The sequence below is a fragment of the Canis aureus genome, chromosome 11 (assembly GCF_053574225.1).
Source record: "Canis aureus isolate CA01 chromosome 11, VMU_Caureus_v.1.0, whole genome shotgun sequence".
NCBI lineage: Eukaryota > Metazoa > Chordata > Mammalia > Carnivora > Canidae > Canis > Canis aureus.
The window spans coordinates 29,371,028-29,394,336 of record NC_135621.1 but is presented as its reverse complement, the minus strand read 5'-3'; the positions used below and the strand labels follow the sequence as shown (position 1 = coordinate 29,394,336).

Genomic DNA, 23,309 nt, shown 5'->3' with positions numbered 1-23,309 from the left:
TATAAAGTGGAAAGGTGAGGAGGTGTGAGAACATATGGAATTTTCCCTTTTTTGGTGACTGTGCCTGGTTGTAAGGAGCCCATTGGTCAGTTAGGGCCTATGGATATTTTGAGGAGCGTTGCCTGATGGGCCTGTCTGCATTCAGACAGGGCGTCACTGTGAGCCCCTTTCTACATTCCATCTCTCAAGCCTGTTTGCCTAAGAGCGGCCTCTACATTCCCCCTGACAGACAATGACAAATCTTTGGTTTTTGGATGTAGGTCTTACCTTTGGTAGCTTCTTCTTGCTGGAATGAGGGGCGTAGAGATGTCCCCACCTTCACTGGCTGGTCTAGCAGGGGTTCTGTGCAGTTATAGACCAGAACGTGGTATTAGAGTTACGTGCTAATAGGTGGTTTGAGTGAAACTCCTTGGTGGCCAGGGCCATGGGGCTTGGGGGAGGGGACCCTCTGATGGAATGGGCTGGGATCCCTTTTGCGCCATCACTCTGTAGATGGAATTGCTGGATTCACTCAGGACCATAGGAACGTGTCTGCCCATAGATCCAGCTGGAGACTCTGATCTAATAGGTCTGAGACAGGCCCCAGAATCTCCACGTAAGACACTTCCTGCAAGAGTATGATGCAGGGGCCCGAGCATCCTAAAGCCCTTTAGTGCACCATTGGCTCCACCTTCTGAAGCAGTTGGGCAAAATAATTGCAGTGAGGCATGGCAATAAAAACCTGTGTCATCTGTGCCGAGTGAATCACTCACGAGGTACTTTCCCACCTGCTTCTCCTTTTAATCTTTGTCTCTTTAACTACTGTCTTGGGAGGGATCATCATCCTTAATTCTACAGACAGCTGAGGCTCCCAGGCAAAGGGTGACTTGCCCAAGATCCCCCAGCTACAAAACAGCAGAGCTCAGATTGGAGCTGGGGCCTATCTAGGGTGGGAGCGGGGGCGGCAGTCTATGACAAAGCCTCCGGGTTTACAGGTTGCTGTTTGTTAAAAACCAAAATTCCAAAATTCAGGACCTACACTGAGGGTGGTGATTCCAGCCCCATGGAGGAAGCTGAGGTCATTGTCGGGAGATCAGGTCTTTATCACCCCTTCTCCCTGTCCATCCATGTCCTCCAGGGCCCAGGACACGTCCCAACTCATACCAAGCCACAGCCATCTCAAGGGCACTTACATCCACAGTCGGGGATCGTGCCAGGCTCTGCAGGAGATGCTGGTAACCTCCCTTCTTGCACTTTGTAAATACTGTGTTTTTCACAAATTGAAACTCTGTGGCAACCCTGCGCTGAGCAAATCTGCGCTGTTTTTCTGACAGCATTTGCTCCCTTTGCCTCCGAGTTTCACATTTTGGTCACTCTCACGATATTTCAAAATTTTTTATTATATTTGTGATGGTGATCTGTGATCAATGATTACAATCAATGATGACTCGCTGAAAGCCCAGATAATAGTTAACATTTTCTTTTAGTAATAAACTATTTTTTAATTAAAGTATGTACGTTTTGCCTTTTTAGATGTATGCTCTTTAAAAAAATTATTTATTTATTCATGAGAGATACAGAGAGAGAGTGGCGGAGACACAGGCTCCATGCTGGGAGCCCGACATGGGACTCGATCCCGGGTCTCTAGGATCACTGGGCTGAAGGCGGCGCTAAACCACTGAGCCACCCAGGCTGCACTAGATGTATGCTCTTGCTCACTTAATAGACTGCAGTTCGGTGTAAACATAACTTTTATCTGCACTAGGAAACCAAAAAGTTCATCTGATCTCTTTTCTGCCTCATCCTCCCCATCTTCCAGGCCTGGTTCTGACCCACCTCTTCCAGGCAGCCTTACCAGACAGTCTCTCCTCACAAATCTTACCCCTTTTTGTAAGTTCCAGAAACAGTTATTTGGATCATTCATTTGGTCATGAATTATGTATGGCCTTCTGAAATCCCTTCGTGGCTTCCCTGAGCCAACTCTGAGTTGATTAACTTATACATGCTTGTACATTGTCCGAGGAGGATTTCTCTCCTTCGAAACTGGGGCTTATGGGGCGCCCGGGTGGCTCAGCAGTTGAGCGTCTGCCTCAGCCCAGGGCGTGATCCTGGAGTCCCGGGATCGAGTCCCACGTCGGGCTCCCTGCGTGGAGCCTGCTTCTCTCTACCTATGTCTGCCGCTCTCTCTCTGTATCTCTCATGAATAAATAAATAAAATATTTTTTAAAAACTTTAAAAAAGAAAAGGCAGTGGGAAGGCCCCGGACTAGCTGGCACTAAGGCATTCAGGGCTAACACATTAAAGTAGACAAATACTTTCTTGCAGGAATGAATGGATAAACCTTAGGGCACCTGGGTGGCTCAGTGGTTGAGTGTCTGCCTTCGGCTCAGGGCGTGATCCCAGGGTTCTGGGATTGAGTCCCACATAGGGCTCCCTGCATGGAGCCTGCTGCTCCCTCTGCCTGTGTCTCTGCCCCTCTCTCTGTGTGTCTCTCATGAATAAATAAATAAAATCTTAAAAAAAACTGGGGCTTAGGGCTCATATCTTGACAAACTCTAAACTGCTTCTCCTTAAATTCTCTTTCTGTATGAACTTTATAACCCATGGCACCTTCCAGGGGATGCCAGGAAGCCATCAATGAATGGGTGGTGTCACTGTGACAAACAAGGAAAGACAATTGGATTGTTTGGTAATGCCTATTAGTGGGAAAATATTACAAACCACTTCATCAGTGGAGGGCGTCTCCTGGGTCAACTCCTGGGTCTCCCTAGTAGCAGGGAAACCTGTCCCAGCCAATTAAGGGGGTGAGGTTTGGACCATGAATTTGAGGGGAAATAAAGGTCAAATAACTTGTTCTCTCACCAGAGTAAGCACTTCTTATCTTTCCAGGCAGAAAGTCCCTCCCGAGGTCGGGGGCAGATCTTATTCTCTGTACAAGCAGGCCCCGGAGACATGGGGCTTGGCTCCAGAACACCGCAATAAAGCAAATGTCCCAATCAGGCAGGTCAGATGGACCTCTTCATCTTGACCTTCACAAGTACCTGTTGGGAGGATCATTTTCCCCTGGTCTATGGATTTCTGAAGCTCAGAGCCAGGCAGTGACTTACCCAAGATCACCCAGTTATAAAATGGCAGAACATGGGCTTGAGCTAAGAGTCATGGGTGGAGGAGTCACAGTTCCTGTTAAAGTGTCTGGCTTTGGAGGCTGGTGTCGTTGTCTTCTTCTTCTTCTTCTTCTTCTTCTTCTTCTTCTTCTTCTTCTTCTTAAAGATTTATTTATTTTGAGAGAGAGAGAGAGAACAAGACAGCACATGTGGGAGGGGAAGGGTCAGAGGGAGAGAGAGAATCTCAAGCAGACTTTGAGTTGAGCAAGGAACCAGAGGCGGGGCTCTATCCCATGACCCTGAGATCATGACCTGAGTGGAAATCAAGAATCAGATGCTTAGCCAACTAAGACATCCAAGTGCCCCAGTTGCTGCTTTTTAAAATTAAAATCCTGGCCTGAACAGGGTTTGGAAGTTCCAGCCCTAGCTCTGCCACTGACTGTGAGACGAGGAGAAGCTGCTTCTCTGTGCCTGTTTCCTTACCTGCACAATGTGGCTGACAACCCATGTCCTCCTCTCACAGGGTCATGGTGAACTCTGAGGCCCTGTGAGTCACCTGAGCTGCAGAGCAGTGGGTACATGGAAAGGTCCCCGCTACTGTGGCATTCTGCACATTTACCGGGACTCCGATGGGCTTCCTAAAGAGGGGGTGCGGGGTGGGGTGGGGCTCCTTCCTCCGCCGCCCCTGGAAGGAAGCTGTGATCCTCCGTGGGCCTCAGGGGGGCTGCTCCTCAGGACTAAAGACAGAGATGAGGTGTGAGGAGTCTCTCACCAAATACCATAGAAAGCATCTGCCTCAGTGCTCTTTGTTTGCATACGGCGAAAGGGGGCACATAAAGGCAACGGCAGGTAACTTGCCCAATCTGTTAACAGAGCCACTGAATACAAGTGTGCAGGCGTTAAAGGGGCGCTGCACTAGGTGGCAGGAGTCTCAGGGTCAAGATCTTGACCTTATACCAACGGTGGGCGGCTCTGGACAAAATCTCTTCTCTTTTTTGGCAGTTTCCTGGTCGCAGACTGAGAGTAGCCTCGAAGGGTCCTTCCAGTTCGGAGGCTGACATCCTAGTAGAGGAGACTCAGCACCCTAGGCCAAGGTGCTAAAAACATGAAAAGGTTTGCATTCCACTGAACTTCGCCGGAAGCCTCCGCGCCCAAGGATGCTTCCGTTGCCACGGCAACCGCTCGGCCGGCGTGGTCCCCGGCGTCCCGCGGAGGAAGCTGGGAAGAGCCCTGCCCTCATCAAGATGGCGGCGGCCACGGGGCAGAGGGCGGGGTTGAGCGTCGTCGGCCCTTCCAGACCTTTCCTCTGTTTCCGCTTTCTCGTGCTAACGGCGAGCTTCCGTCAATACTTGGGCTCTTTTCTGGCTCTGGGAGAGCCCGGAGCCAGGGAGGGAGGGTTGTCTGCAAGAACTGGGGCCAATACCCGGGTGGTCAGGTAGGCGGGACTTCCGCGTAAAAGAGGAAGTGACGCGACAGTCGCGGCCGCCGACAGGTGGAACGGCAGGTGGCTTCAGGTGCCAGCCTGGCCTGGACCCGGCTGTGGGACCGACGCTTCCGGTGAGCGACAGAGGTGGCTCCCAAGGGCCTGGAGATCCGTGGGGCGGGCTCTGGGGTGTGAGCTCACCGCCCTGGCCTGGAACTCCCCCCTCTACCTAGTAAGAATCCCGTCCCTTCCCGCCCCCCAACCTCGGGGACTACCCCCACCGTCCAGAGGGACAGGGGAGGGTCCGGCTCCCCCCGTATCCCCCGGGTGGAGGTTGACATCTAGGCACTTCGGGTCCCTGAACCCTACGCTCTTTTCTCTCCCTGGTCCAGTTCCCCATTCCCCTGCCGAGCTGGGCAGTCAGCCAGCCCACCTCAACTCTCGGAACCATGTTTGCAGACTTGGATTATGACATCGAGGAGGATAAACTGTGAGTATTTTGTTCCTTCCAAGTCCCAGGAATGCACGAGCCCCGGGGCCTCCAGATCCCCAGACTTCCCAGCTCCACAGACCCTTGCTTCTCAGCGGGGGTTAAGTAGGTCTTGTTCTATAGTAGAAATGGACCCTGCCCTTCCAGGAGCTCACCATCTGTAGGGGGCTGCGGACACCCTAGCAGATGACAAGTCAGGGCCACGTGGGTACTAATGGAGAATGGCCTGGCTACAAGGAGAGAGCAGAGGAGCAGTCTCTTGATTGGGGTGTTCAGGGAAGGCTTCAAAAAGGAGGTGGCAGTGGAGCCAGGTTTTGAAGGTGAATGGGAGTATTGTAAACATACTTTCCTTCCCAGTATAGGTAATTAGTAGGACAGATTTTCAGAAATTGTTAGTCTCTCAACTAAAATCTGCCCTCCATCAGTCCACTGCCTGCATCCTCAGCACTTAGTATGGTGCTCGACTCACCATCAGTAGGTTGCTGGTTTGTTGAATGAATAAGTGAATGGAGGCAAATATTTACAGCAGAACATAAACAAGTGCTGGTTTATACTGAAAATTGAGAGGTAATTGAGCAGAGCAACTGAGAGATGGGTGATGGATAATTTAAGAGGAGAAGGCTTCCTGGAGCAAGTGGCCATAATGTTCCACCTGTGCCTGAGAAGGTGAGAAGGACAGAGTCTGGATCAGGCCTCAGAGGCAGGATGAAGGAGAGGGAAGGGGGAATCTGTTTTCATGGAGTGCCTGCTCTGGGCTGGACTGGTGTTAAGTGCCTTTCGTGTGCTTTCTTATAAGAATTTTCACCAAGTAGCAAGCCATTTCCATCCATACCATTTTATGGCTGAGGGAACTGAGATGCACAGAGGTGACTTACTTATCCAAGTCCTGTAGATGGTCAGTGGCAGAGCCGGGATCTGATCCTGCATCTGCAGGACTCCTAAGAGCTGCACATGTGCCAGCGCCAGACACTGTCTTTTTGGCCAATTGAGAAAAGAAAAAGCTGAGCAGCACTTGGAGCCTCTCAGGGGCTTCCTTCCTCGTCCCCTTTAAGGAATCCTCCCAGGAGATTCGGCCACATGTGCTTCTCTTTCTAGTGGAATCCCTACTGTGCCTGGGAAGGTGACCCTACAGAAGGATGCTCAGAACCTGATCGGGATCAGCATCGGAGGAGGGGCCCAGTACTGCCCCTGCCTCTATATTGTCCAGGTACTGGGTGCTTTGGAGGTGGGGGTGAGGTCCTAGAAGGGGTGAGCCACCTCCCTCCCCTGGGGCAGGCTTATTTTCCTGACTGCGGAGCTGAGGCCTGAACTCCTCAGAGAGGCCTTCCCGGGCATGCCCCTCAGTAGATGCACCCTGTTCTCTGCTGTATCAATGCGCTCCTTCCCTTCTCAGCTCCGCTCACCATCTGTAATCATGGGTTTGCCCATTCGTCGTCCTCTATCTCACTGCTAGCCAGACACCACACTGTGAGGACAGGATCTCAGCCTGCTTTTTCACTGCTGTCAGCACCAAGTACAACATGTGTCATAGGGTCAAATGCACAAAACTGTCGGCCTGGGGTACTGGTGCAAGTGGAATGTGAATTTTAGTGGAAAGTCTGCAAGTCCATGGGATGCTAGTGGCCTGGTGAACCCAAATGTAAGCCTCCCTGCTCAGCAGCGAGTTACTTGGTAAGCTCTCTGGGCCTCAGCTTCCTCATCTGGCAAGTGAGAGTGTAAAATGTGTAGGTCACTGTGAGGATTAACCAGAATGCCCCAAACATTGCCCGGCATTTAATAAATACGAAGTAGAAGATGTTGTTTTGTACCTAGCAGTTGTTCATGTCCCCGAGACACTCTGCCAGTGGTACTGAACATTTTTGTGGTTCTTGTAGATGAAGCTGCTTTGGTGACATTCTATCAGCTGTGACTCTGAGCAGTGGGGACAGTTTACTTTGTGACGGGTCAGTCACTGGTTTTTCTGTAGGCTCCAAAGGAAGCTTGCCACAGACATAAATGTGACCTGCCTTCTACTCTGTTCCCACTTTCTCAGCTCAGTAGCCATTGGTGGCAGATGGGAAACTGCTGTCTCTCTGAGAATCTTGCAAAAGAGTCACTTTTGGGCCTTGAGGACAGAGATTCCCGGGATGTAGCCTGGTCTACTCTGGGTGCTGCCTTCACGAGCTTTTGGCCTCCTCTGACCCAGGAGGTATTAGGGAGGCCTTGCCCAGGCCTGGGCCCCCCTGCTACATGCCTGCTTGGTCCCTGCCACCTCCCCCTTCTCACCCATTGGGGGCTGGGTTTGTGTAGAACAAACTACGGTTATAAAATAATAGAATTTGGTTTTTAAAAATTGAATTTTTTTTATCAAAGCGTATCTGACTTGCTCTGAACAAGTCGAGAGTACTAGAAGGCCTGTGTCAAATAATAGCACCCACTGTTGCACACCCCCCCACCTTTTTAAAGATTTATTTATTTGACGGGGAGAGGCAGAGGGTTATTTTAGATGGGTAATCTGGTTACTATATAGGTTGTTTTTTTCTGGACATTTTATATAAAAAGAATCTGACATGTCACCTTTGGGGTCTGGATTCTTTTACTGAGCATAATGTTTTTGAATTTCATTCCAGTGTTGGCATATTTTTTTATGGCTGACGAATATTCCATTTTTGTGGATGTACCACAATTGTTCATCCATTCATTTGAAGGACATTTGGCTGTTATGAAGAATGCTGCTGTAAACATGCATGCGCATGTTCTGAGTGTACACATGCTTTCATTTTTAGGGAGTGTGTATCTGAGAGTGGGAGCAGGGTGCCAGCTCATATGGTGCCTCTGTGGTTAACTTTCTGAGGAGCCTCTGGTCTCTTTTCTTAACTCAGTCTTTTCTTTTTTGAACAGGTTTCTCGGGTTTCTTCCATTTGCATTCTCTTTGGACGTTCACTACCTTTCTTCAGGCAGCTGTTTGCCCTCATCTTTCTGGAGTCTGTCTCACTGTGCCTCCCCTTCCCTCTCTGGGGGGCTCCCCTACTTCCAGGAGCCCTCTTTCTTTCCTTCTCTCAAGTCTTTAATTTGATGCCAGTTAGTTAACATATGGTTAACTACATAACATGTTGTTAACTACACTAACATCCAGTTAGTGTAATTGATGTTAGTGTCAGGTGTGCATACTAGTGATCCAACACCTCCTCACATCACCTGGTGCTCATCACCGACAAGTGACATCCTGAATTCCCATCACCTGTTTCCCCCTTCCCCTCTGGTGACTGTCAGTTCTCTAAAGTTTTTGTTTGTTTAGTTAAAGGTTTATTTATTCATTTGAGAGAGAAAGAGGGGGAAAGCATTGGGGGAAGGGGCAGAGAGGGAGAGAGGGAATCTCAAACAGACTCCCCGCTGAGGGTGGAGCCCGATGTGCGGCTTGATCTCACAACCTTGCAGTTGTGACCTGAGCTGAAATCAAGAGTTGGATGTTTAACGACTGAGCCCCCCCAGGTGTCCCTGTTCTCTCTAGTTAAGAGTCTGTTTCTTGGTTTGTGTGTGTCTCTCTCTGTTTTGCCCTTTACCCATTTGTTTTTTCAATTCCACAAATGGCTGAAATCATATGGTCTTTTTCTTATAGACTTATCTTGCTTAGCATTATACTGTCTAGATTCATCTGTATCTTTGCAAATGGCAAGATTTCATTCTCTTTTGTGGTCAAATAACATTCCGTTGTATATATAAACCACATCTTCTATATCCATTCATCAGTCAGTGTACACTTGGGCTGCTTCCATATATTGGCTCTTGTAAATAATGCCGCTATAACCTTAGGGGTGTACCTATCTCTTTGAATTAGCATTTTTATATTCTTTGGGTAAATACCCAGTAGTGCAATTGCTGGATTGTAGGGTAGCTCCATTTTTAACTTTCCGAGGAACCTCCATACTGTTTTCCAGAGCGGCTGCACCAGTTTCCATTCCCACCAGTAGTGCCAGAGAATTCCTTTTTCTCCACATCCTCACCAACACTCTGTTTCTTGTGTTGTTGATTTTAGCCATTCTGACAGATGTGAGGTGATATCCTGTTGTGGTTTTAATTTGTATTTCCCTGATGATGAGTGATGTTGAGCATTCTTTCCTGTGTCTATTGGCTGTCTGGATGTCTTCTTTGGAGAAATGTGTGTTCATGTCTTCTGCCAATTTTTTAATTGGATTATTTGGCTTTTGAGTGTTGAGTTTAATAAGTTCTTTATATATTTTGGATACTAGCCCTTTATCGGATATGTCATTTGCAAATATCTCCACCCATTCTGTGTAGGTTGCCTTTTAGTTTTGTGGACTGTTTCCTTTGCTGTGCAGGACAGGAGCTGTCTTTCTCGGCTTACTGCCTCATCGAGGTGGAGCACATCCCCCTGTAGCTTTCTGGAAAAGGCTGCATGGAGGTACATTTTTTGAGAGTTTGAGTCTCTGAAAATGCCCTTATCCTGTCTTTGTTGTTATTCTCATATCCCTTCCAATTGACTTCGGCAAATCAAATTCAAGAATGACTCTCCCAAAAAAGAAAAAAAAAAAAAAAGGCAAGTTTGAAAATAATTTTCACTTAGAAATACAATGGCTTCCTTTCATTATCTTTTGCCGTCAGCACTGTTATGTCTGATGGTGCCCTGATCAGTGACCTTTTATTTGTAATATGTTTTATCCTTGATCTCTCAAGACTCTTGGGAGTTTCCTTTTGTTCTTGGCATCCTGCAGGGTCATGATGATGGCTCTTGGCACAGGCCCTTGTCTGTCTGTTGCGTTGGAGCTCAGAGGGCGCGTCCCTCCAGGAACCTCATGTCTTTCTCTGCCCTGGAAGTTTCTAGTATTAGCTCGTTGATGGGATCTTGCTCTCTGGTTTCTATTCCCTCTTGTGGGACTTCTGGGACTTCTGTTGGGCTTTCTGAATTGATCTTCTAATATTTTTCTTGTTTTCTGATTGTCCATGTCATTTTCATTTTCCTTGGCTTGGTTTCATAGCTTCTTTGACATTGTAAATTTCAGTTACGTTTTGCATTTCGAAAAGATCTTTCCTTTTTTTTTTTTTTAGAATTTATTTATTTGAGAGAGTGCACGCTCATGTGCGTGCGTGCGCACACACACACACAAGTGGAGGGGCACAGGGAAAGGGAGAAGCAAGGCTCTCTGCTGGGTACTGAGCCCAAGACATGAGACACGGGGCTCTATCCCAGGACCCTGGGATCGTGACCTGAGCCAAAGTCAGACACTTAACCGACTGAGCCATCCAGTCACCCCTCTTATTTTTGAGTCGATCCTTTTACATCTTCCAGTTTTTTCTAATCACCTCGAAGACATTAATTATGGTTTTCTTTGTATCACCCCTGCTTTGTTTCTGCTTCCTGTGGTTCCCTTTTTCTGTGTAATTATTTTTTATATGGGATCTTTTTCTTAAGTGACCGGTAATCCTCGCCTTTCTTTATAGGATGAGTGAATCATCACTGCCATGTACTACTGGTGTTTTGAAGATCTGTGCACAGGCCATGTCCGGGGGACTTCCCTGTGGGGTGAACTGTGGGGGAATCTCCCAGTGTCTGCATAGACGGGCCTTTGTGTCAAGCTGTTGAGGACAGGGGCCTCCAGTGTCCTGTGGGGAAGGGCAGTAAGCCTGGCTGCTGGCATTCTGGGGCCCCACTGGGGTGAGGGGGCTTTGGAACTTGCTAAACCCAAATCTCTCCATTCCCCTGCCTCTCTCCTGCCTTCCTTGGTCCCTGGGCCCGAGTCCAGAGCTTCTCTGGGGAAACCACCTCCATCTTCCACAGAGAAGGGGTGATGATGGACAGCCCTGTGGATGGAGGAGCCCGGAGTTGAGTCCTTTCCCTACTTTCTGCACCTTGCTTTCCACCCGCCGTGGCTGTCTCTAGAGGTCCACTTTCTAACCCACTGGCAATTTCCAGCAAGGATTAGATCTCTCTTACTAAAGTCCTTCCACAGGCCTTGGATTCCCACTGTCTATCTTCCAAGGACAGGTATACCCTCTCGTTGTCTCCTTTACCGTTTAAAAAAATATATATATATATTGGGGCACCTGGGTGGCTCCATCAGTTGAGCGTCCGACTCTTGATTTCAGCTCAGGTCATGATCTCAGGGTTATGAGATCAGGCTCCACTTTCAGCAGGGAGTCTGCTTCTCTCTTGCTTTCTCTCTCTTTCGGCCCCTCCGCCTGCTTGTGCATGTGCACATGCACACTCTCTCTCTCTGAAATAAGTAAGTCTTTAAAAAATAGTAATAATTATTTTTTAGTGTGATTCTGGAAGGTTAACAGAAAGAAACTGTCATCTCAATTTCTTCCTTCCTCATGACATTATGTATATGAAAAGTTACCAGTTGTTCCTTCTACGTACTTTATGTAGAAAATGTAGCAGCTGAAGATGAAGTAGAGAGAGGGCAGTGTCAGATGTTTGTCCTGGTGGCCATTTTCTGGCCATGATTTCTGTGTTCCTGTCCATCTCTGCATATGCAGATGTGTCCTGCCTCCTCCTTGCCCTGAGCAGCACTTGCACATGTGTGCTTGACAGGCACACCCAGCCTCACGCCTCAGTGAGTATGGACCCTGTTGAAGGGGCCATGTTGGGAGGAGAGTCTCACGTGCACGGTGGAGTCCTTACTCTTTGGGGACTGAGATGAGGCACAGGAACTGACCAGAGGTGCTTTGGGGCTTCAAGTCAGCCCAGGACAGCATTGGCGGAAAATCTATTAACTGAGTTTGGAGGAGCATACACTCAGTTGAGTGTGTGAGGTTTAGACCAAGGTAGGCTCAGTTGTGGTTCAGGGGATGACTGTTTCCCCCACACTGCCCTCCCTTGCACCCACAGGTGTTTGACAACACCCCAGCAGCCCTGGACGGCACTGTGGCGGCTGGCGACGAGATCACCGGTGTCAATGGCAGGTCAATCAAAGGCAAAACTAAGGTGGAGGTGGCAAAGATGATTCAGGAGGTGAAGGTAAGGCTGCTGTGGTTAGGGGGGCAGGGAGACACAGGCAGCCAAGCCACTGCGATGGCACTCAACCTGCCCCCTATAGGCCTGGAGGGGGACAGGCTGTCTCTCTGCTGCCCCCTCAGTACACCAAGGTCTGGGCTATACTCTGGCCTCCTTCATTGTCTCCCACATCTGGTCAATAAATACCACTCGTGCTCCAGGACCACTGTGCTGCCTTGGCAGAAGAGTGGGGACCATTCGGTTCCCTGTCCTTCAGCCCCCAGGGGAGCTGTTGGATTAGGAGCCATGCCTCAGGGTGATCCATTGTGTCCCCACTCAGGGCTAGAACTGAAGCTGGAGGTCCAAGGTGAATGTACTGGAGTCAGTAGACACTCAGTAAATGTCGGTTGGGCCATACTGGGTCTGGGAGGGGTGGGGGGGAAGAGGAGCCCCCCCCCCATCTCTGTAGGAGTTCTCAGTCCACAGGGTCCTCCTGGGCTCACAGTCCCCCAGGGAAACTTCTGAGGCCTGGAGCAGCTCTGTCCAGCTGCCGGTCTTCTGTTCTGCAGACCACAATCACACACGGCCTGTCTTTGACTCCCCACACCCCACCCCAGCTGCTATAGCTGAGGCCTCGCCCTGTAAGCCCCTGCTACCACCACAAATGGCAGGCAGTGTCCTGACCACTCATGGAAGCAGCCTGGAGCCCTTTTGCCATTTCTTAGAGATTTGGCTGCTAGTAAGTCTTGGGAAACCTAAACAGCAAAGGACGCACAAAGCCAGTAGATGACCTTGGAGTCCTAGAGTCAAGGGTCCCAACTGTAAATTGAGCTTGGCCGAGTATTCTAGCTCCCTCATCCCATCCTTTCAGACCTCTCCTCACCCCATGTCCATCCTCCATGTCTTAGGGACCTGGCACCAGCGTCCCTGCCAGTCCCTCTTACCTTAGCCTGGGGCCAGCTGCTTCTCCACCTTCTCCCCTTTGTTCTCCCATTCCGCTCTACCGGGGCTGGATGTTCCTGTCCTGGTGTGGCACGTCGGGAAGCAGGTGGACAGTGTTTCATCCCGGTACAGACCTGGGAGGTGGGTGTCTCCTGTGGCCCCTTCCTCACACCTCATGTCTGTACCCATCACAGCGCCCATCCTCTGAAGCCTGCCTCACGCCAGCTCTCTGTGTGCCCAGGAGGACAAGAGCGCTTCACATGTGTGCACAGCCTGGACATTAATCCAGGGGTCTTCCAGCCCCCTTGTTTGGGTGGCGGGCAGGGCCTGCTGTCCCCGTTTACTGGCACCCAGAGGGAGGAAGGGATTTGCTCAGGTCTGAGTCCTGCTGCCCTGGCTGCTGCCTGTTGAGGCCCCACAACACACTCTTGCGCAGCCTGAGGGAGCTTTTTGCCTCTGCCCCTCACTGTGACAGCATCAGATCATTTTGCTTTCCTTTCAGGACTCATTTTTGAAATCCCATGTTGTATTTGAATGGATTCTGTCCCAAGTTAAGGGGTCTGAAGATTGCATGGATGACAGTGACCGTGGTGGCCTCACGTGATCAGGGAAGGCTTCTCAGGAGAAGCCGGCACTTCTCTTCCAGTTGTAGAATGTGGTTTGCATTGGCTTCCTTGCTGGTGTGGGCCCTAGGGGCTGGGGCTGCCCTGCACATGCTCCTTGGTGTCCCAGCACCAGGCACGGAGAAAGTGCATGGATGTGTTAGTTGAGTGAATGGGGCACCGCTGAGCATGGGTGATTAGAGCGCAGCGGATACTCCATGTGGGGCAAATTGTGAAGCGAGGGCTTGGAGCATGGCGTGGGGAAGGGTGGGACCCCTGACCTCACTGGACCTCAGGACATCAGAGACCACCGGGCTGTGAGCTCTGTCTCTGCCCTTGTCCTTGCTGGTTCCCCAGGGCCTGGCACCTCGTGGGACAAGGAGGGACATGGGAACAAACCAGTTACAAAGCGGGGCCACATCACAGCCCTTGGCCCCGCATAGCCGAATTCATGGTTGATCTGGGCCTTTCCCAGGGCTCAGGATGCTCTCATGACCACAGATTTCAGGGAAGACAGGCTTCCCCAAGGAAGAGGCTTGGGACCCAGGAGACTCTCTCTTAACTGTGCCTGTCCTTTTTCAGGGTGAGGTGACGATCCACTACAACAAGCTGCAGGCGGACCCCAAGCAGGGCATGTCCCTTGACATTGGTAAGTGGGCCAGAGCAGTGGTACCCGGTGGCCCCACAAGCCCCTGGCCCTGTTCTGTGTCTTTATGACAGTGTTACATGGTTTTTGCCCAAACCAATGCAAAGGACCTGGGGTGCTCTCCTGCAGCTGCACCCAAGAAATCTGTCCCTGATTTCACTCTGTCCCATGTTGCAGTTCTCTCCCAAGGCCACCTACCCTGGGACCTCCCTGCCCTAGGATTGTCATGCCTAGGGCATGGTGCCTCAGGCCCATGCATGCCCCTACTTGGCCCTGGCGTCTTCTTCCACCTGCCTACTCCCAGGAAGGCTCAAGGTCTGAACTGGACCTCAGGCCTTGGGCAGAGGGTCCCAGGCCAGCCCTTCCTCCCATGGCATCCTCTAGGACAGGTTGCCTCCTGCTGAGGAGGGCTGGGCTTTGGTTCTGTAGAAGCTTCAGACTCTAGAGCTGGACACTGCAGCTTCGAGGTCCTCTGGACCAGTCACCTCATTCGACATAAAGGCATGAGCCCAGAGAGGGCTCCATGTCCCCTGGGTGATGCACACCCAGATCTCTCAGCTCTGGAGCCCAGCACACTTTTCCTCCACCCTAGCGTCACAGTCACCTCCTGGTTTTTAGGGAGAGAGGCTAAGATCAGTCTGTCCCAGAGGTTCTCCCTTATAAGTCTCTGGTCCCTTCCAGGGACTCAGTACGCGACATGTATACGGTAACCGAGTCTGGGGGTCTGAGGTCACTGATGGCAGCTCTGCTCCCAGATATGGAAGGGAGAAGAGACTTTCCTGGTTCGCCTCTTGGCACTTTACATGCTTACCTCCTTCCAGTTCTCAGCACCGCTCTCGCAGAGAGGGAATAGGGCAGGGGACCTGGCACAACCCTATGGGGGCTCCCCCTGCTTCAGTCACCCCTGAACCAGAGCTCAGGGCAGCCCTCTGAGCCCCTGCTGTCACTCACCATGAGGAGATGAGCTGGGGCAGGGATGCCTGAGGCCCCAGCTGCACACTCCCCATCACTGAGTCCCTTTTTCCCCTGCTCCCAGTGTTGAAGAAAGTAAAGCATCGGCTGGTAGAGAACATGAGCTCCGGGACTGCAGATGCCCTGGGCCTGAGCCGGGCCATCCTGTGCAATGGTGAGTCCTCTCCTGCCCAGCTGGCCCGGGGACGGAGTCGCAGGCCCAGGCTTCCAGAGGAATGGTTCCTGCTGCCCATGGGGCCACTGGTCACCAATCTGCATTCCCAGAGGCCTCTCTGCCTCCCAGAGAGCGTCCACAGCAGTCAGCTAAGGCATCCTGCAGCCAGTGGCTTCCATGGTCAGGCCTAGGATTCCAGGCCCAGGTCACAGATGAGACAGATGCAGAGCGCAGAGGTGTCTCCTTTCAGCTCCAGCTCCCTGAGCTGATGCCTTTGCCATTCTCCCCAGCTGCTGTCACAGAGCCAGGGGCGGCCATCATGTGCCCTCTTGTCAAGTGTGGCCCCGGCTTTCTGCTCCTGCACTGCCCGCCTTGCCCCTGCCTTTCTCCAGGAGGTGGCGCTGCTGCCCCTGTCTCAGAGGTTCCTGGCCAGGACTGGAGGTGGGGGCAGGGGGAAAGCCAGGGCCACGCACACTCACACCCACGCACCCGCCGCCGTGTGGCCAGTAAAACACTTGGTCCTGCTCCCCACGGTCCCCAGGCCGAGTTTATAAATAGCAGTTGTGCTCCGCGTGTGTGGGGGTGGGTTTAAATGCCTGTATGTATTGTAGGCTCAGTTGGGCACACTGGGCTTCATTGGCTGGGACGTGGGGGTGGGGTCCGAGCGCGTTCCAAGCAGCGTACAAAAGTGGTGGCTGCTATTCTCAGCTTCTTGGTGTCTATAAATCCCTGTTACTGTAGTTACCATGCGTTGAGATGAAATTAGAACTGGTTGTTGTGTTTTTTCCCCCCAAACCTTGCAATTTCCCCAGCCTTAAATAGGGTTTCTAAAATTGAAGCTGTCATGATGTCCCATGACCCAGCTAAAAACAACAGCATGGCGCTTACGTGGCTCCTTTCCTGCCAGGCTGGCCAGGTGCCAGGGCTCTGGGGAGGCAGAGCCTGGGGGCCAACCAGTGGCCAAGCTCCTGAAGACCTCTGAGATGCTCCACACAGCCCCCCCGCCAGAGCCCACTGAGCCCATTCCTCCCCCTATTGCTGCCACCTGACACATACCCACCATCTCTGCCCAGACTCGGCTTCTATCTCCTTCCCCTCCTGCTCAGAAAACCCTGACCCAGGTCAACACAGGAGATGGGGTGGGGGTGGTTAGAGGGCACCCTGCCTTGAGTAGTGCCTGGCTGTGTGCCTTGGGACACGACGTCCCTCCTTTTACACAGAAAATGAGAAAGTAATCCCTACCCCAAAGGCTCATACGGAGGAAGGACTGAGCTATGGGCAAGGAGCCTTGGGTGATGGGTCTTGGCTCACAGCTCACTGGAGCTCAGTGAGATTGGGCCCTGCCCTGAGGGGCCACCATGTGAGGAAGCCACTGGCATAGTCCCTGCCCCGCTCCTGGTGGGGAGGTGGGAGGTCCCTCATCCCCTCACTGCTGGAGGGGCCCTCCCTCCCTGATCTGAAATGCCGGCCCCAGCAGTCCAGTTGCTCCCATTTTTGAGCCCTTGTGGCAAGGCAGCTGTGCCCACCTCTCCCCTGACAGCCCCCAGTGCCTGGCCACTGTCTCCTCTGCTGGACCATGAGCCTTGAGGACATGACGTAGATAACATTTACTAAGGTCATTCTGTGGCCCTGACATGGGGTCCGGCACCCAAAAGGTGCTCGAAGAACCTCTGTTAAGTAGTGAATGTTGATCACCAAGGCCTGGTCCAGTGCCAGCTTTTCCTCCCCGAGCAATGCTCCCTTCTGAGCTGTCACATTTGCTTCTCCTGCGGAGGGGGCTGCGTCATGCCTGCATTGGGGTTGTCAAAACGACTCATCTCCCCGGTTTAGCTCTGCCTGCCTGCCTCCTTGGCTGTTGGCAGGGGTTGTGTTAGAAGTACGGAGGCCTTGACCACTGGGATGGGGCCTGCCTTTGGCTGGCCATCAGGAACTACCCACAGATCGGGCCTTGGGAGGACCCAACCTTTTTTCCTGATGACTTTTGGCAGTGCCTAAATGATCATCACCTTTCTGCCCATCTGCTGTACCCCAGCCTGCTGGGGTGGGGACTTAGGAGTGGCCCGAGGGCGGCCCTCCCTGTCCCCTGCTGGCCTTTGGTTTGGGTGTCCTGGGCTGCTATGGAACACTTCTGAGCCCAGTTGAGATCCCCCTCCCTGGGACCCCCGTTCTGTGCCAGTCCTTGTTCTCTTCTGGAAGCTGCCTCTCCTCCCAAGCCTGGCTTGGGCCACCCTGCTCTCTCCTCACCCCTGTGCTCATATAGACTCACTGGACCCACCTTCTCTCTGATTCCCCTGCAGACGGGCTTGTCAAGAGGCTGGAGGAGCTGGAGCGGACAGCCGAGCTGTATAAAGGTGAGAGGCGGCCCCTCGGGTCCTGTCCAGGGGGTACCTGGCACTGGCTCTGCCCTCGGGTAGATCTTCACAGCCCTGCTCGGAAATGGTGGCAGTAGGGGCAGGATTGCTGGCCTATGAGATTCTAGGACTGTGGTCGTTAGGAATTCTTCGGAAGAAAGCCTCTTAAGACATACTTTTCCTGATTATGAGAGTAATACATATCCATAAAAATTCAAATAATAGCACATTTAAGCATGGTGGGAGCCTCTTGGAATCTGTCTCCCAAAGATGCAGCGCCTAGGAAGCCCTGGTCACCTTCTGCCCCTGCTAGGTCCTGGGTCTCTTGTCTGATGGGGGCTCCTCTTGGGTGGCACTGGGGCCGCGGCTAAGCCCTCAACCCTGGGCCCCAGTGGGGCTGTGGGAACAGTGAGGACCTCTGGGTGGGGGTGGAGGCCATGTCCTGGGGGCCCTTGTGGTCCTGCCATGTGCCTCCATCCCCCTACAGTTGGCTCTCTCCTACAGGAATGACGGAACACACCAAGAACCTCCTCCGGGCCTTTTACGAACTGTCACAGACACACCGGGGTAAGGGTGCCCCCAAACCTGTGTGACCCTGGGAAGACCGTCGCTCCCTTCTGAGCTCAGGGCTGCCCCAGGCAGTTAGGGTGTGGCCAATCTCCTCCCAGGGCCCTTCCTCACCAGGCTCAGGCAGACACCGCAGCATTTGACCTCATGCCAGGTTCGGGCCGGGCCTTGTCCAGATGCTGGGAGGTGGGGCCAGCAGGGAACATCTGGACCAGCTGGTGTGTGGGGTCCAGTGTAACCCGTTCTGCCCCTTACAACGTGGAGAGGCTTCCTTATTTGTGGTCTCATTTTCTACGAGTCTGCCGGCTGGGCCAGGCAGCTAGAGTTAACCCCACTTTGCAGTGGGGAAAATGATCCCAGACCGAGGAAATGTGCACACCACTCCTGCCGGCAGCGCTGGCCTTAGACCCAGCCTCCACATCCCTGTGCTCTGCTGCCAGGCAACAGCAGCCTCTCCAACCTTGACCCAGCCTTCTTCTTCCCCCGTGGTCTGATCACTCTGGGGAATGAGGGCCGCTCTCTTGGGTGTAGACCCGGCTCTCTTGGGTGTAGACCCACCTCCTTGGGGACAGAGACTTCATACAGGCCTTCACCTTCGGCCTGCTATGCCCCTTGCCCCACTTCTCCCCAGCAAATCCCCGGCTTCTCCATGAAGGGGTCAGGTAGGGACAGTCTTCAGGGCAGACTTATCCTGCAGCCTTTGGGGACGTGTTCTCTGTGATTGGGGTGCGGGAGCCCCAGCCAGCCGCGAGTGAGGCTTTTGTGAAGTTTGCTGACGCCCACCGCAGCATCGAGAAGTTCGGCATCCGGCTGCTGAAAACCATCAAGCCGGTAGGTGGTGTTGGGCATGTGTGCATCAGCATGTGAGGGTAGAGAGGGGACAGTGTGGCATACAGAAAGTGTCCTGTACTGGAGTCAGAAAATGTAAGTGCAGGTTCTAGCGTGGTCACCTGCACGACTGACTGTGGTAAGTCACTCTGCCTCCCTGGCCTCACTCAGCATTGACCCCCAGGCTGGTTTCTTCTGCCCCTGGCTCCATCTTAGTTACAGTTTACCCTTGGCCCAGCCTGTCTTCTCACCCTTGAATGGACCGACTTGTCTGTCACTCTTTGGCTTTGACACCTGAGTCCAGTAGAAGGATTGATGGGTCAGTGCCGTTCTTTGTCACGCCAGCCAGCCCAGCCCCTGCCCCCTGGGACTAGGTGTCTGCCTCCACTTTCCCTTCCAGATGCTGACAGACCTGAATACGTACCTCAACAAAGCCATCCCAGACACTCGCCTCACCATCAAGAAGTACCTGGATGTGAAGTTTGAGTACCTGGTGAGTGGTCGCCAGCCCCCAGGGAGGGGTGAGTCTGGGTGAGTGGTCCCCGGCCCTCAGGGAGGGGTGAGTCTGGGTGAGTGGTCCCCAGCCCCCGGGGAGGGATGAGTCTGGGTGAGTGGTCCTCAGCCCCCAGGGAGGGATGAGTCTGAGTGAGTGGTCCCCAGCCCTCAGGGATGGATGAATCTGGGTGAGTGGTCCCCAGCCCCTAGGGAGAGATGAGTCTGAGTAAGTGGTTCCCAGCCCTCAGGGACGGATGAATCTGGGTGAGTGGTCCCCAGCCCCCAGGGAGGGATGAATCTGGGTGAGTGGTCCCCAGCCCCCGGGGAGGGATGAGTCTGGGTGAGTGGTCCTCAGCCCCCAGGGAGGGATGAGTCTGAGTGAGTGGTCCCCAGCCCTCAGGGATGGATGAATCTGGGTGAGTGGTCCCCAGCCCCCAGGGAGGGATGAGTCTGAGTGAGTGGTTCCCAGCCCTTAGGGACGGATGAATCTGGGTGAGTGGTCCCCAGCCCCCAGGGAGGGATGAATCTGGGTGAGTGGTCCCCAGCCCCCAGGGAGGGATGAGTCTGAGTGAGTGGTCCCCAGCCCGTAGGGAGGGATGAATCTGGGTGAGTGGTCCCTAGCCCCCGGGGATGGATGAGTCTGGGTGAGTGGTCCCCAGCCCCCAGGGAGGGATGAGTCTGGGTGAGTGGTCCCTAGCCCCCAGGGACGGATGAGTCTGGGTGAGTGGTCCCCAGCCCTGGGGGCGGGGGGAGTCTGGGTGAGTGGTCCCCAGCCCCCGGGGAGGGATGAGTCTGGTGAGTGGTCCCCAGCCCTCAGGGAGGGGTGAGTCGGGGTGAGTCTGGGTCAGTGGTCCCCAGGAGGGATGAATCTGGCATGCTAGAGAGAGAACTCACCTAGAGATTAGCCACAGGATGGTAGGCAGGAAGGGACCAGAACCTTTGTCATGTCTGATTGAGGACATGAGCCCAGGGACCTGGGAGGTACTGGGAATTGGACAGTAGCCCAGACCCTGCCCACTCAGGGAGCCTTTGGGTGCCCAGGGTAGGCAGAGTGCTTACTCTGGGCCACTCTGACCCCTTGAGATTATTTGGTCACTTTTATAGTGGGTTATAAAGTGGGTGCCAAGGGACATGATCAAGTTGGGTTTTTGTTTTGTTTTTTAAGATTTTATGTATTTATTTAGAGAGTATGTAAGTAGGAAGAGGGGCTGAGGGAGAGAATCTCAAGTAGACTCCACGCTGAGTGTGGAGCCTGATGCGGGACTGAGCTCATGAACCTGAGATCATGACCTGAGCTGAAATCAAGAGTCAGACACCCAACGGACTGAGCCACCAGGGTCTCCTGGACATTATTGAGTTTTATGTTTAAGTAAAAATTCTGATGGTCAAAGATGTTGAGGGAAGATGCTCCACCAAGCAAGCTGAGGCTCCTTTGCTGTAGGACTTCCCAAAGCCTTTGGCATCCCTGTGTGCACCATAAATCCTCAACGACCTTCCCATGCTCTTTTGACCATGGAATCCCTTTTTCCCCAGACCATCTCTCCTAACTTGAGTTTGGGAAATGCTGGGCTGTTTCTTAGGCCCTTGCCACCCTCCCACATGAGAGGCAAGTGTCAGCCTATCCTAGTTGAGGGCATGCAGGGCCCAGGAGGCCTGGCATGGCTGCGGGGTACTATGTGGGGTGGAAGTGTGGCATCAGGGTGGGCATCCAGGAGGTGGAGCCCCTCTGACACCGTGACCTCGCCGTCCCATACAGTCCTACTGCCTGAAGGTGAAGGAAATGGATGACGAGGAGTACAGCTGCATCGTGAGTTTTCAGTGGTGATTGGGGGGTGGCCCCGGTGCTGGAAGGTCTTGGAGTGTATGGACCTTCCCCTGCTTGTCTCACAGCGGCCCAAGAGTGTCCTGGTCTGCCAGGGACACCGGGTGGCTCAGGCTGATCTGGGAGAGGCTAGAGGGGTCTGGCTGGGCTCTTGTTTCTGGAGGTGGGAGGCTATCCACCTGGGCTTCAGAGCACTGGCCGGCTTGCTGCGGGGCCACTCCCCAGCCTTCGTGAGGCTCTTGTGGGAAAAAGCTGACTTTCCTCACTCCTAAGAGGAAATGTTCAATATTTTTGATGTCATGATCCACCTTAGCACTAAATTGTCAAGGGTTTGGTTTTTTTTGTTTTTCACAAAGCTATTACTAAGTGCTTCTGGCAATCGCTGGTGTCTCGGAAGTGAGGAACCATGGGGGCTTTGAAAAATGCTATGTGGTGCAGGAGTGTGAGCTGGTGGGTGGGCTCTGCAGCCTCCCTGCCCTGTATGTCCACCCACCCCGCTGGGTTGCTGATGTGCTCCCCACTGCCCCAGGCCCTGGGGGAGCCCCTGTACCGCGTGAGCACTGGCAACTATGAGTATCGCCTGATCCTGCGCTGTCGCCAGGAGGCCCGTGCCCGCTTCTCCCAGATGCGCAAGGATGTGCTGGAGAAGATGGAGTTGCTGGACCAGAAGCATGGTGAGGGGAGTAGGTGGGCACTGGGGGCTGGAGAGGCATGCCCAACGCCAGCCCTATACAATCCTTGGGTTTGGGGGATGTGTACCATCTTCTCCCCATTTCAGAGCTGGGAAAACTGTGGCCCAGAGAGGTAAGGTCCTTAGGTGGGGTCCCACAGCCCCACCATGGCAGACTTTTGGGGCTGACCCAAGGTGGAAAGCCCTGGCAGCGCATCCCCCTTCCTGGGGTCTGGCTTGGGTGGGCCTGGTTCTTGCTATGGGGTGCAATGGGGTGCAGTCCCCAATCTACCCACCGTGGCAGGGCTCCTCTCTCTGACCTGGGAACTGGGAATCATGGGTGTGCACAGGCCTGGGCTGCCCTGGCCTTGCCTGCACCCAAGGCATATGGGCTCGGCGAGGTGCAAAAGGGCCTCCCCTAGGAGGAGGAGGGCCAGGCAGCCTTGGCGGGTCTTCTCCACTGGTGCCTGTTGGCCCGCTCTCCCACTCCAGTCCAGGACATCGTGTTCCAGCTGCAGCGCTTCGTGTCCACCATGTCCAAGTACTACAACGACTGCTACGCGGTGCTGCGTGATGCCGATGTCTTCCCCATCGAGGTGGACCTGGCCCACACCACGCTGGCCTACGGCCTCAGCCAGGATGAGTTCACCGACGGGGAGGACGAAGAGGATGAAGATGACGAGGACACAGCTACTGGGGAGCCGTCCAGAGATGCACGAGGGGCTGCCGGGCCCCTGGACAAGGGTGGGAGCTGGTGTGACTCCTGAGTGCCCCATGGGGTGCGGATCTGGGGGGTAGGGTGAGTGGGAGGACAGAGCATGGGAGCTGGGGCGGGGCCGCTGCAGAACAGGGTGGCGCATAAAGGCCTGCTGGCTTGGGGCGCCTGCCTCCCTGCTCCTCTGTCCTAGCACAGCGAGCCTGGGCTTCTGCCCAGGAGAGGCCCTGGGCCCATGGCCTGGGACCTGGACACTGGCCTGCTCCGCCTTCCCTCCCCACCTTCCCAGCCAGATGGAGAGCTTGGCCTCTGGAACTGCCTTAGGAAGGAGAGAAGGGGCACGGAAAGGAGGTGGGGTTAGAGGTGGCAGGACGTCCAGGACCCGTTCCCTGTGGGCATCACCACTGGAGCCTGCTGGAGTGGGGGGCCGGGGGTGGACAGCCGAGGTTGGGTCCAGTGTCTTGTGTACACCCTCACCTCAGCCCAGGCCGGCCCCAGCCCAGCCCACACTCACACCTCGGCGGCCTTTATTTATTTTATTCCCCTAGCTCAGCCACTTCCCTGGGGAAGGGCCGGGCACTGGGCCTGTATTGAATAAACACAAACCCAGATGGA

General features: G+C 53.5%; 1 protein-coding gene and 1 long non-coding RNA gene across 9 annotated transcripts in view; one reads left to right on the top strand and one right to left on the bottom strand.

Moving 5' to 3' along the window:
- Positions 1–4,708, bottom strand: part of LOC144323742 (uncharacterized) — an 11,180-nt gene extending 6,472 nt beyond the window's left edge. For 2 of the 7 annotated variants that reach the window (XR_013389107.1, XR_013389113.1), the window contains exon 1: positions 268–4,708. This is a non-coding gene — a long non-coding RNA (uncharacterized LOC144323742). The remainder of the gene's footprint in view (positions 1–267) is intronic. The other 5 variants (XR_013389112.1, XR_013389110.1, XR_013389111.1 and 2 more) reach the window with 5 other exon arrangements.
- On the top strand, positions 4,334–23,309 carry PICK1 (protein interacting with PRKCA 1). Of its 2 annotated transcripts, none has more exons than XM_077914571.1 (13): positions 4,334–4,640; positions 4,899–4,996; positions 6,092–6,203; positions 11,826–11,954; positions 14,057–14,123; positions 15,157–15,246; positions 17,544–17,597; positions 18,102–18,164; positions 18,862–18,995; positions 19,393–19,485; positions 21,244–21,294; positions 21,839–21,983; positions 22,472–23,309. In XM_077914571.1, the coding sequence occupies exons 2-13, from the start codon at positions 4,956–4,958 to the stop codon at positions 22,744–22,746; spliced, it is 1,254 nt and encodes a 417-aa protein (XP_077770697.1). In that variant the 5' UTR covers positions 4,334–4,640; positions 4,899–4,955; the 3' UTR covers positions 22,747–23,309. The 2 variants fall into 2 exon arrangements, with proteins under 2 accessions (XP_077770697.1, XP_077770698.1); XM_077914572.1 differs by having other exon boundaries at positions 4,334–4,738.